The 13388-nt window shown below is 33.7% G+C and overlaps 1 protein-coding gene across 2 annotated transcripts; it reads left to right on the top strand.

Moving 5' to 3' along the window:
* The first annotated feature begins 220 nt into the window (after positions 1-220).
* Positions 221-11046, top strand: LOC141713308 (ATP-dependent zinc metalloprotease FTSH 12, chloroplastic). 2 transcript variants are annotated; one of them, XM_074516661.1, is made up of 19 exons: positions 221-728; positions 887-1071; positions 1439-1668; positions 2405-2682; positions 3632-3709; positions 3805-4047; positions 4133-4273; positions 4363-4530; positions 4960-5072; positions 5953-6169; positions 6457-6528; positions 6937-7063; positions 7158-7267; positions 7345-7521; positions 8435-8554; positions 8675-8749; positions 9319-9426; positions 9974-10054; positions 10437-11046. In XM_074516661.1, the coding sequence occupies exons 1-19, from the start codon at positions 318-320 to the stop codon at positions 10512-10514; spliced, it is 3012 nt and encodes a 1003-aa protein (XP_074372762.1). In that variant the 5' UTR covers positions 221-317; the 3' UTR covers positions 10515-11046. The 2 variants fall into 2 exon arrangements, with proteins under 2 accessions (XP_074372762.1, XP_074372763.1); XM_074516662.1 differs by lacking the exons at positions 9974-10054; positions 10437-11046 and having other exon boundaries at positions 6937-7061; positions 7156-7267; positions 9319-9432.
* Positions 11047-13388: the final 2342 nt, after the last annotated feature.

Genomic DNA, 13388 nt, shown 5'->3' on the forward strand with positions numbered 1-13388 from the left:
CGGGATCCCTCCATCATCGTACAAGTTTAAGCTAATATTTATAAACTCGACATAATTTAAAATAAAAGATGTCAAATATTTCAAATTTTTATACCAAAAAATTTCCCCAATTCAATGTGTGGCAACCTTTCTAATAATCCCATAAATCAAAATCAGGCGAGATCCTTTGTTAAATTTTTTGGGTTTGATTCGAAATTTGTTCAATAACCTCCCAAAAAAAAAGAAGAAATTCAGGGGAAAAAAGAGTGGGGGATAGAGCAGTGTGGCCTGCTTGCTTGCTCGCTCAATCCATAACTTGTCCATATCAAATTCACAAAATGAACCACCTTTCATCATCTTCTACCATTTCTCAAACCAACCCTATCTCATTTCCCATTTATTCAGCTAAAACCCCCAAACGCAAATTATTTCTTGTCCTTAGACCAAATTACAGGCGTTATCGACCCATTTTCCGAGTCCACTCATCTGCTGACGGAAATGGGTCGGAGGATTCTCCTTGGCTACGCTTTAACGAGTCGATTTTTCGGGGGTCTAATAGATTTTTCAAGAAATTTGGGGAGTCTGTCAAGAAAGAAACTGGCTTTGATGTTGATGTTGTTAATGCTCAGCTTTTCGGGTTTTTCGGTTGGGCTAAGGAGGTTGCAAATGAGGGCCAGGCTCAGTTCGACTCGTTTAGGGCTCGTGTACTTCCTCAGTTTATTCGGTGGAATAAATGGGATAGATGGAAGGTCAATTTCTTTATGTTTTATGTAGTGTAATTTAGTGTTTCTTTGTGCTTGTGTTTTAAAATGTGGTTGTTTTTAATGAATGATATGTTAATTTGCATTGCTGTAAGGGTAGGTGATGAGGAAATATGAGTAGTTTGCGTTATTTGGTTGTTTTTCAGGATATTAAGAGCTGGGAATCTAAGAGATTAGGTGCATTGGTACTTTATGTTTTTATTGTAGTTTTATCTTGTCGAAGAATTTATACCGGGGTTCGAGCTCCTTTCCTTGCTCGTCAACAAGAAGAACTCACCGAGGCGTATATGGAGGCCTTGATTCCTGAACCAACTCCCACTAACATTAGGAGGTAACTGCATTTCTATATGTTACTCGTCGTCGTTAGAAGCATTAGTTGTTCCTCTTTTCCGACAATAATCAGTGATCCCCTTCAAAAAAATTAACTAATTAGGCAGTGAAACATTATTAAGATTTAAGCTTACCCCATTTAACTCTTATTATGCTTCTATTTGATTTTAAAAGTTAATTTCATCAACTTGGGTTGCTCTATTGGACGTGGTAAACCTCTGGGAGTCAGCATGACATGGATCATTGACAAACTTAAAAATCCCTTCCTGTACTGCTTAATTGTTTATTGGTATTAGATGGATTGGATCAGAGGTGAATATTTTTTTTTTAAATTTTCAACGGTCTATATTTTCCTAAAAACCTTATAGGTACAAGAAAGGGTTATGGAGGAAAACAACTCCAGAAGGCCTCAAATTGAAGAAGCTCATTGAAGAACCAGATGGGACAATTACCCGTGATAGTTCCTATGTCGGGGAAGATGCATGGGATGATGATGATGTTGAGACTCCAATTAATTACGAAAAACAGACAATTAAATATGACGGGGAGTTGAGTGCAGGAGACAGTAAGTCTCTGCAAGGAGATTTGGAAATTTCGGGTTAGTTAGTGCTGGTGTTTTGCTCTTAATTTTGCAACATATATATGATCTGGGGGAAAGATACTGCTTATGAAACCAGTTCTTGCTAGTATGTGAATTATGATGCTAGCATATCCAGTTATTGCTAAGTTTGCTTCTGGTTGCAGCTGGAAAACAATTATTATCTGCTTTTCTTTTATGCAAGTTAACTTCTTGCTAAAAATATATTGGAGCCAAATATAGATTGCGGGCATAGGTACATACTTTTTTTAAGGAAGATTCGGGAATCTAAAGTCAAAGAAGTATTCAAGATATTTGTTTTTTAAAATTATAGATATACGAGTAAATTTGATTTATTTTTCTTCTGTTTTGTCCTTTGTGTATCTTTTTAATTTAACTGGTTGGCTGCATTAATATTTTCAAGCATACATATATTTTTCCTTGCAAACTGGGAAGCTTATACCCGGGGTTTTAGACAGCTTTCAAATATTGTACCTGTTGTACACATGGACCATGAACTTGCCAATGCAAATCTTATACTGTACGCAACTCTTATTATCACGTTGGATGGAGCAGCTCCCAAAAGGAAAAAAAAAGGAATTTCTGTGGGAGTACTGATCGTTTTAGAACTATAGTTGATGAGACAATATGAAAAGTTTGGCATTTATCTATGTCAGCTTGTTAGTTTTTTGTATTTTCTGTCTAGTATTAAGTGGGAAATTTCAGTTATTCAACTTCATGCAAATGTCTCTGGCAGATCAAAATCAGGAAAATAAAAGGACATGGCGGGAAAGACTTCAAACATGGAAAGAAATTCTTAGGAAGGAGAAGTTATCCGAGCAACTAGATTCGTTAAATGCGAAGTATGTTGTTGAATTTGACATGAAAGAGGTCGAGAATAGTCTCCGCAAAGACGTTGTAGAGAAGGCTCGAGATGCACAAGGGACGAGGGCTCTGTGGATTTCTAAGCGTTGGTGGCGTTATCGTCCGAAACTTCCTTACACCTATTTTCTTCAGAAACTTGATTGCTCTGAGGTTAAATCATTTTCCCAGTGCTACATACCTGGGCTTCCTCTTCTTTAATTATAAACTATAAGAAAGGAATTAAAAAAATTAGTTCTTTGAAGTGTACATATAAATGGAAAAAACGTGGCTGAAAATTCCTAATGGAAATCATCTAAATTTTTTTGTACATATGAAACACAAAAGCGAATGTATAATTAGGACAGTTGTTGGAGTCTCTGAGATAATATGTTTGCTTCTTAAATGGCCAGATAAAAATTTTATGTCGACAATTATTTGAGACCCTCCGGAGTAATTCTGTGCATGTGTGATTACATATAAGGGCACCTGCATCTATCTTACTTGGACTCGAGTACAGTTTGTTGAACTCGGAATTTTATGAAAATTTGGGACACAAGTAGGGGGATACAACATAGTCTATTAATAAACAAGTATCTTAAAGAAAATTTTGTAGTAGAAGTTAACAATAAAACTGAAGCTAAGCATGACTCTGTTAGGACTTTGTAGATTAGGGGTATTCTTCTCATCTACTCTATTTCTTTTTCTTGTTAAAAGTTCTTTTTTTTCTTTTCGTATTTTTCTTTTTTGCATTATTATCATCTCATATCTGGTCTTTGAGTTTGTCAGAGTGTCGACAGTTCAACCAAAGGCCCCGATACAGGTATGGTGGCTGAAACCAAAGAGTCTAAGTAACAAAGACCTGCATTTGCTTCAAATTAATAATATGTGAAAAGTGAAATTAGAATTTACTCCCTTTTGTGGCGTTAGCCGTTAGGATGAACCAGAATGCTTTCAGGTTGCTTCGTAAAGTAAGTAGCAATTTAGTCTAAATGCTGGAATAGAGAGTCATAGTTGCAGTGTATTAGTATTTAGTAGAACATTAGGATATGGTTGCATAGTTTTTGACCTTCAGAAGCCATTGTTGGGTAGCATTTATTTTTATTTTTTAATTTTTGTGCAGGTTGAAGCTGTTGTCTTCACTGAGGACCTGAAAAGGTTGTATGTAACCATGAAGGAGGGATTCCCACTAGAATATATTGTGAGATTCATATCCCAATTCTGTGTAGTGAAGAAAAAGGATCTGTATATCTGCGTGTAACCTTGATAATTCTAATGCATATGCCCATCACTCAGGTTAATATTCCACTCGACCCACATTTGTTTGAGATGATATCAAGTTCCGGAGTTGATGTAGATCTCCTTCAGAGACGGCAAAGCCATTACCTTTCTAAAGTTGCAATCGCTTTACTACCTGGAATATTGATATTGTGGTTTATTAGGGAAGCTGTGATGCTTCTTCATATTACGAATAAGAGATTTCTTTATAAGAAGTACAATCAACTTTTCGACATGGCTTATGCTGAAAACTTTATCTTGGTATATATTGCTTTCTACTGCAAACTTTATTTGTTAAGCTTAAGCAACATGTTTATTTGATCTCAATATTCTGTTACCCCCTCAGCCAGTTGGAGAAGCTGCTGAAACGAAGTCCACGTATAAAGAGGTAGTTTTAGGCGGTGATGTCTGGGATCTCCTGGATGAATTAATGATTTACATGCGTAACCCAATGCAGTATTATGAAAAGGAAGTAAAGTTTGTGCGGGTAATGGTCAAGTTTAGCAATCAAATTCCGAAGCTTTGAAACACGATTAATCTGTGTTTGATCGAGCTCTGTTTTAATGTTGATTTCAGGGAGTACTTCTGTCAGGTCCTCCAGGAACAGGCAAAACACTTTTTGCACGGACACTTGCTAAAGAAAGCGGGATGCCGTTTGTTTTCGCTTCTGGCGCTGAGTTTACAGATAGTGAAAAAAGTGGTGCTGCACGTATTAATGAAATGTTTTCTATTGCAAGGAGAAACGTAAGTTATATTTCTTGCATGCTATGCAGTTTCCATTAATAAATTTAGTTGTTTATACTGGATTATTGAAGATTTAGACTCATTGGTTAATGGGTTTTAAGTTTTAGTTGAAAGGTTATATTGGGAGGATTTTGCTAAAGCTTATGCAAAGTAATTACACCTGATAGGTGTAAGACTCGTAAGCTAGAGCTTTCATTTTGACCTAGGATTCAATTTGAAAAATATGCACACAGGAAATTCGGTTTTTAACTAGTTCATGTATGAGGATCAAATGGAGAAGCCACTCATAGATGCTAGGGTTATAATCTGATTATTAATACGGAGAGATAAAGAAGCACCTATGTAAAAACATAAATGCTCTTGAAATATTATCCTTTAATGAGGAATTACAGGTTCCAAGTTAAATATAATTTTGTGTTCTGTTTTCAGGCTCCTGCATTTGTATTTGTTGATGAAATAGATGCTATTGCTGGGAGGCATGCAAGACAGGATCCACGAAGAAGAGCAACATTTGAAGCTTTGGTAGCGCAGCTTGATGGAGAGTTAGTATTTCATTTACTCCAGAATGACATACAGCAATTGAAAACAAGGCTTCTATTTTTCTAAGCCTTCCTGAGTTGTTTGATTTGCTAAAAAAATATATTCTGAGCTTTCGTTTGATTAGCATATTAATGAATAAACTAAAATAATAAGTAATACATTTTAACTGCAAAATCAATTAAGAAACTATGTCTCAGGACACATTTATTTTAGTGATAGATCCCCAAAATATATTTTAATGGCGGTAGTGTGGTAAGACACCAAATTCTAGGTTTTTCAAAAAAATTTACACTACAATATATTAGAATAACTGCAGCTGTAATGTGCAGTCAAAGTTTTAATAGAAACAATATGTTTTATACTTGGTATATATAATTGTCTTTCGGACCTGTGTCTGGAAAGTTTTTGTTTTATATCATAAACTTATAGTTGTACTTCATTTTAAAATTTAATTATAACTGGTGAGATAAATTTAGGGAAGGTATAGGTAAATGATAAGTACAAGGATGAAGGATCAGATAATATATGGGACTAGGTGTGTCCACTATATTGTTTAGGCTGCTTCTTTGTGTATGGTTACTTCAAATATTTATGAACATTAGATTAAAGCTAATTGCTTGTTGCTGAAAAAAATTGACAAGTTGAGTTGGCCCAGTGGTTAGGTGCCCAACTCATGACCAATAGGTCATGGGTTTGACTCTCTCATCTGACATGCCAAGGGTCATTGTCCAGAAACATCCTCTCTATTCACTTATATAGGGTTAAGCGTACATCCCACCCTCCTCCTATGCTGCTCTCCTAGTGGGATAAGTGAGTATATCCCTTTTCCCTTTTGTTTGCTGCTGAAAAATAATGCCGAAGTCCTTTTTTTTTTCTTGTCAGGAAGGAGAAAACTGGTGTTGATCGGTTTTCACTGAGGCAATCCGTGATATTTATATGTGCTACTAATAGGCCTGATGAACTGGATCTTGACTTTGTTCGACCTGGAATTATTGATCGACGTCTGTACATTGGCTTGCCTGATGCTAGACAACGGGTCCAAATTTTTGGTGTGCACAGTAGAGGAAAGCAGCTTGCCGAAGACGTCAACTTTGAAAATGTTAATTTTTGGAGCCTCATGTCTTTATCAGTTTATAATTTCTCGCATCTGTTTATTATCTTTCCTTAAGATTTAGTGAGTACTAAAGGATATATTACACTAGCTATAGTCTATAGAGTTTACAAATAGTTGATGTGTTTCTTGAAGGAAGTTTTACTTGGTAAATCTATATGGCTGTCTGTGAGTGCAACATATAATAAGAAACTTGTATTACTGTTTAAGATCTAATGACTACATAGCATTTTTCCAGCTAGCTTGGGCTTACTCCTACCTTTTTGATGCTTCAGCTTGTTTTTCGGACTGTGGGGTATTCCGGGGCAGATATGAGAAACCTTGTCAACGAAGCAGGGATTATGTCTGTAAGTTGGTTATTAAAGTTATTATAAACGTGTCTATCATAAATTTGTGCTGTGCCTTATCCAGCTTCCATATGTTGCACCATTAATCATTGTAACTTTAAATCAACATCCCTTCGTATGCATCTAGCTCCCCATGCTCTGTTTTTAATTGTGCACATTTATCAATCGATTGTGTAGAAATTCTAAAAAAATACAGAATGTGGAAAGCTATTTCTTTATTGTCATCTGGTAGACTAGTGTAATAGTGTTCCTCAGTGAAGTTCTTCATACTCTTATTTTTGGCCATTCCCCTTTTTTCTGCTTCATGTTTCAGGCGAAACTGTGTTAACTGATCATGGTTTTTCATTCTTTTGTCTGTTAATGCTTGAATAAATTAGAGTTTATTTTGGTCTTTGTTTACATTTGCAGGTCAGGAAAGGGCATTCTAAGATTTTCCAGCAAGATATAGTTGATGTGTTGGACAAACAATTGCTCGAGGGAATGGGTGTGCTTCTAACAGAGGAAGAACAACAAAAATGCGAAGAAAGTGTAAGTGTCTTCTTTTGACATTCTTTCTTAGGCTTAAAAGTTAAAACTATGATATACTGTTTAATAAGTTTTTTTTTGTGTTATGTTTAATAGGTAACATTTGAGAAAAAGGAGACTACTTGCAGTACATGAAGCAGGCCATATACTGTTGGCTCATTTGTTTCCTAAATTTGACTGGCATGCATTTTCACAGCTTCTTCCTGGTGGCAAGGTACAACTCATCATATTTATTTCATCTAACTTTTTATTTTTGGGTCTCCTGACCTTTTGTTCTACCCACTTAAGCAGGAAACTGCAATTTCTGTTTTTTACCCTCGAGAAGATACAGTGGACCAAGGGTACACAACCTTTGGCTACATGAAAATGCAAATGGTGGTTGCTCATGGTGGGCGTTGTGCTGAACAAGTCATCTTTGGTGACGACGTGACTGATGGAGGAACTGATGATTTGGAAAAGATAACAAAGGTAGTGTATCTGCTTGTATATTGTTATCATCCCAAACCGTTTTTCCAATTCCAGTATCTAGATGTTCTTTGTAGTCGTGTTGTGGATATAGACCTTGCAATCATTCTTCTGGTTCTCTGTCCCTAAGCCATTTTAATCATAGGGGCATATCTTTATGATTTTTATATCTTTCCAAATTAGAAGATATTTTCTCTTAACTTCTTATTGATATCCATAACTCTGTTTAAGCAACGAAGATACCATACTTCCAGTTATTTTCACCTATATATTTTGGTTCTTAAACTGTCAACTATTGTCAGAAACTCCATATTCGTACACACACTGTCCAGTTGAAACCTCAGCCATATTTTGACAACATAATTAAGTTTTAGCGTTGTATATTCATATTACTTCTGAAAGTATTAGTTAATTGCAGGTACACTTTGAACTCAGTAATAAGAGCATCTCCAGTAGAGGTACCGTTGAAGGGTGCCAAACATGTCCAACACATCATAAATAATAATTTTGTATTTTTTTCTCCATTTAAGTCATAATTATGACCCTTCAAGTCCAATAGTTGGCACCCCATGAAAGGTGCCTCAATGGTCTCTAAACAAATACTATAAAAACTAGATAAAATATATAAGTATGGATAATATATACTTTAGTGCTACTATTTAAGTTTTTTCTATTTAGAGGGGGTGCCAAAAGTTGGCAACTCTTGGCACCTCTTGGGCACCCTTGTGACTCCAATAGGGAGGCACTCAAGAGTGCCATGCCACATAGGATTTGGCACCCTTCTCGGCACCCTATTGGAGATGCTCTAAGTGACATCGGTGTTGATATATAATATATATTTTACCAGTGTCGGGGTAGATGTAAGTTCTTACAATTTGTGTTCTTTAAAATCAACTCCCTTGGACTGTCTCTTCAGATTGCTCGAGAAATGGTTATTAGCCCAATGAATGCAAGGCTGGGGCTTACTGCTTTGACCAGAAGGGTTGGACTAATTGATCGACCTGATAGTCCGGATGGAGAATTGATAAAATACAAGGTAAACTTCTCCATGATCATCCTACACATAGAAACCCTGGGTTCTATAATTGATGACCAACATATGCTTTTTGCATTTATATGTATATATCAGAAACTGCCTTTTCTTTTCTTTGTTCAGTGGGATGACCCTCATGTGGTTCCAGCGGATATGACTCTTGAAGTTTCTGAGCTATTCACTAGAGAATTGACAAGGGTAACTTTTTTTATGATGTCTTTCATTGTCAATGCAAGAGGCTATTCTCTGCAAATGAGAATATAAACCGAAAATTTATAGTTATGTCGTGTTATCATCCGCTGCTGCTACAAAAACAATTTATGGCCAATATATGCATTGTAGACTCTGTTTCTTTTGCGTGAAATATTTACTGGTTTCTTATGTTTGGTTAGGAATATTAGTGAAGGGAAAATAGTTTGCAAGTCAATGTTAATAGACAAAATAAAGCGAGGAAAATATTCTCTTCTCTAATATTGGAAAAATATTTTACAAATTTCTCATTTTCCTTGCTCAATATTTTCCGAAGAATGATGTTTTACACCAATGAAACGGGGCCTTGGCAAGTGAACTTTGTACAGGTCGTAAAGGCGGGATGGAGATGCTTCATTAATGATTGTTGTACAAACATTTCTAGTGAGGAAATTGTGCCTTTGTCATAATTTAGCATCGGGGACAGTTTGGTTGACCGAATCTTCTTGTAACCTAATCACTTGCTAAAGGCAATTACTAGAATTGCTTATATTAATGGATTTTATAACTGATGGCAGTATATTGAAGAGACGGAAGAACTTGCAATGAATGGATTGATGGCTAACAGACATATATTGGATCTAGTTGCGAAGGAACTGCTGGAGAAGTCAAGAATAACTGGACTGGTATAGTAGAGACATCCAGCTATTTTTTTTAAACACATATTTACATAGCATTTAATGATAATCTTCATATTTTAGATAATTGACTAGAGCCTCTAATTCAAATAATTTGTACTATTGTTGTGGCTGCTCTATGAATTTTACCTCCCATGTGTTTCTGTGTTGTTCGGATGTATTTGACAATAGGTCTTGATCATTCCTATGCTAATGGTCCCAATTTTGTTCCCAAAATGGATCCCAAATGCCATGTGGCAAATCTTAATTGGTTAAAGCAGGAATTTAATAAGATGGGGGTTTCTGGATTCACATAAACATAGCCAGTTAACTTTGGCCATAAGTATAAAGCCATATGAGCAATGCCACATCATTCAGCTCTAGAACTACTAATAATCAATAGAAGTGTTTGCCATATAGTTGTTTTCATTTCAACAGTAAGGAGTGAACACGTTGCAAATGCCTAAACTTTGTGCCAGTCATGGCTTGCTTTATAAACTGAACATTTCAGTGACATCAAGGTTGAGGATCTCTTTTCATGCCTTTGTAATTTCAGGAAATTGGGGAGAGAATTCAAGAATTTTCCCCAGTTATGTTTGAAGATTTTGTGAAGCCTTTCCAGATTGATTTGGAAGAGGTAATACCTGATCCTTTCACTTCTTTCCTTCATTTACTAAACAGTTTAATCCCAAGGTTAATCTTTGTTTAAGAAGATTAAAATTCTTAATGATTATTCTAGAAAATTGAATGTTAACTTTAATCTTCGAAAATAGCAAGGGTTTACCCCTCTGACCACTTCAAATTTCTATTAACAATGATTCTCCAAATACATCATAAACATTAATAGTACATTCCACTTGTTCCCTGTTGAAGTAGTCGGCCGCTTATATATGTAAATTTTTATTGTGCTCACTTGGATCATTTCACCACTAACCTTTAATCTATCTTTTAGAATTATTGTTTAAATTGCAGTTGGTGAACCATAGATGTTAATATACAAGTTCTTTGATTTATTTCAGGAGGGGCCATTACCTCACAGTAACCAGTTAAGATATAAACCATTGGATATTTATCCTGCCCCACTGCACAGATGTTGAAGTATATGTTATCCGTTTACTGCATCACTACATGGTACTTCTTGCCATTTCTTTACTTCTGTTGTATGCTATCGTCTATGGTTGCATTGCTATCTTGAGGATTGCCTACTTCCAGGATAGGATCAACGCAATTCAACCACAACATGCTTTATGCCAAATGGAACTCGCTATACCTAAATCATTCGTTTGTAGTATGTAAAATTAGCTATAAAAGTTTGCTGTATAATGAACCTGTACAGATGATTAGTTTTAAAATTAAAATCAAGGATGCAAACAAGAAAGATTACTGCTGGTGCACTGTTGTAGTAGTTTGAGGTGTCGGCCTGCCTTGTTGGCTGTTCCGCTCTGTCTTTTACTTTGTAGTTTGCTATGTGGCCGATGAACAAAGTAGCAAAGCAATATAGTAGGTTAAGCTTTGTAGAAATCATCAGTCATCACAAGCTAAAAGAGATCAAAATGTGTTATGAACCGTGTAACCCAAACTTGCACGAGGACAAAATTAGTAGCATGATTCACACTTGTGATTTGTGAAGTTATGTGTTTTAAACTATTTAGCTTTATATTCGATTTTGCAAAGAGAAAAAAAGTCACTGAATTCCTGAGATTAAGTGGTTTTGTAATGTAAATAAACATTATATATTTCCAGTAATTATAATTGTACCCCCGTGCCATTTAAACGAGAAATCTACTTAATTCTATGGTGAAGTTATAGAACAGCATTTGAAATTTAGTTTTAACTTGTAGATGAGTTTTTATATGAAAATCTACTTAATCCCATGGCAAGAGCATCTCCAGCTGCTCCCGTTACGTAGAAAAGTGGGCTAAGATAGATAAAATAATTATTATGTAAACTTGTTGAACAAATTAGTTGAACTTCTAAGCTAATTTATTCCGGTGGGGTTGAATATAACAATTGACTATTTTTTTAAAATAGTATATTGTTATTATTTCAAGTTACTATAAATAAAATATTTTATTTTATTATGATAATAGATGATCTGTAATTTCACTAGGTCTCGATAAATATAGTCAACATAGGTAAGTTGGTTTTTACCGAAAACCGTTACCTAACTGTACATGTCGGTTCGGTTCGGTTTTTACCTATAAACCGTAACTGAACCGTCCGGAACGATTTTTTTCGGTTCGGTTAGAGCATCTCCAACCACATAAAATCATTAGCTAAAAATCATTAATACATACTATAAATAAAAAATATAGAGATTATGTAAAAAAAAATTCATCTCCAATGGTGCATTCCCCTTATTTATAAATATAGTAACCTCTTGAGGTTGACTATATTTGTTGAACCACTACATACCTGTAAGAAATCTGTAAAAAAATATTAATCACTTATTACCATATTGAAATAATGTATTCTATTTATAACAACATAAAATTTTAATACCATACTATTTTTAAAATATAGTTAACCACCCAATACTATCAAAGCATAATATCTTACAGGTTCAATAAATTTTACATATTATTTTACAGACCCAATTTAACCAACCAATTATAACTAACACCATTGGAGATGCTATTAACCGTTTGCCAGTTTCGATTTTTTCGGTTTTATATATTTTTTATAATAATAAGTTTGAAAAAATATAAGATAAAAAAAAAAAAATTTAAAATTATACACTTTCTATTATATTTTTATTATTAAGTGAGTCCATTTTCAAATGTAGAATTGAAGACTAAACTAGTAATTATTCAAATTTATTATTAGACACTGCAATACATATAAACTTCTAACATTAATCTGGAAAAACAAACTTCCGTACATAGTAAATGTCATACTCAATTTAATATTGAAATGAAATCAGGCCTTGTATGGTAACTATGGTAACTAAAGTTTTATATATAACTATATAATTTTATTACTACTTTGTTAAATAAAACTTTATTAATATATTATTAGCTATAATTATTATTATATATTGTTATGAAAATATAATATTATATAAAGTTTTTTGGTTCGGTTATATGAGTAATACCGTAACCGTTCTATCGGTTCATTTACGGTTTTTGTCGGTTTCGGTTTTTTCGGTGCGATTTTTCGATTTTTTGGTCCGGTTTCGGTTTTTCGGTTTTTGTTTGCTCACCCGTAACTTTTTACATAATATCTATAATAATTATTTTTGATATGTTTGATAACTTTTTAGTTAAGGATTCTTGCCATTTGGAGATGTTGTACTATCACCACATGTTAGCTAAAAAGTCTCTCTCATTTCTTTACAGTTTTTTTTCCACAGTGTTTGACACGTATTTTAAGGACAACTATAAAGTATATTTTTGTAATTTATTTTTCTAAAAATTTTCTTTTTTGTATAAAAATTTGAATATTATATTTTTTATTTAGAAGAAAAAATTCAAAAAAAATTTATGTAATTACATTTAATAAGAGTATTAAAGTGTGTGTCGAGTTTTAGGGGGACGGAGGGAGTACATATTAGCTAAAAAATATAGTAGTCCAACCATGATACATTTTAGCAAAAAATTTAGATATTCGGTATCTCATATTCTATGTGTTGAAATTTTTATTTTATATTTAATATTTTAACTTTATGTTATATGAAGTGTCAAAATATGATTTTCTTATTAACCAATTTATTAATTATTTTAATAAACATTACATATTTATAAAAACAATAATAAATCTAATTTAATCTAATATAATAAAATGTAATATACTATAAATATAAAATTTTATTATAAAAATAAGCATATGTGTTTTAACAGATATAAGTGTCTAATTATAATTATATATTCAATATTTTTTCATTAAATAAATTTTTTATTTTTACTTGTATTTAATTAAATATTTAAAAAATTTAATATGTGAAATTTGCATATATATAAAATAATTTAAAA

The sequence above is a fragment of the Apium graveolens genome, chromosome 3, assembly GCF_009905375.1.
Source record: "Apium graveolens cultivar Ventura chromosome 3, ASM990537v1, whole genome shotgun sequence".
Lineage (NCBI taxonomy): Eukaryota > Viridiplantae > Streptophyta > Magnoliopsida > Apiales > Apiaceae > Apium > Apium graveolens.

Coding starts and splice junctions, on each gene's coding strand:
- LOC141713308 (XM_074516661.1), top strand. CDS start 318: ATGAACCACCTTTCATCATCTTCTACCATTTCTCAAACCAACCCTATC. Junction 3,710..3,804: donor GATTCCCACTAGAATATATT/GTGAGATTCATA, acceptor CCCATCACTCAG/GTTAATATTCCACTCGACCC. Junction 6,170..6,456: donor AAGACGTCAACTTTGAAAAT/GTTAATTTTTGG, acceptor TTGATGCTTCAG/CTTGTTTTTCGGACTGTGGG.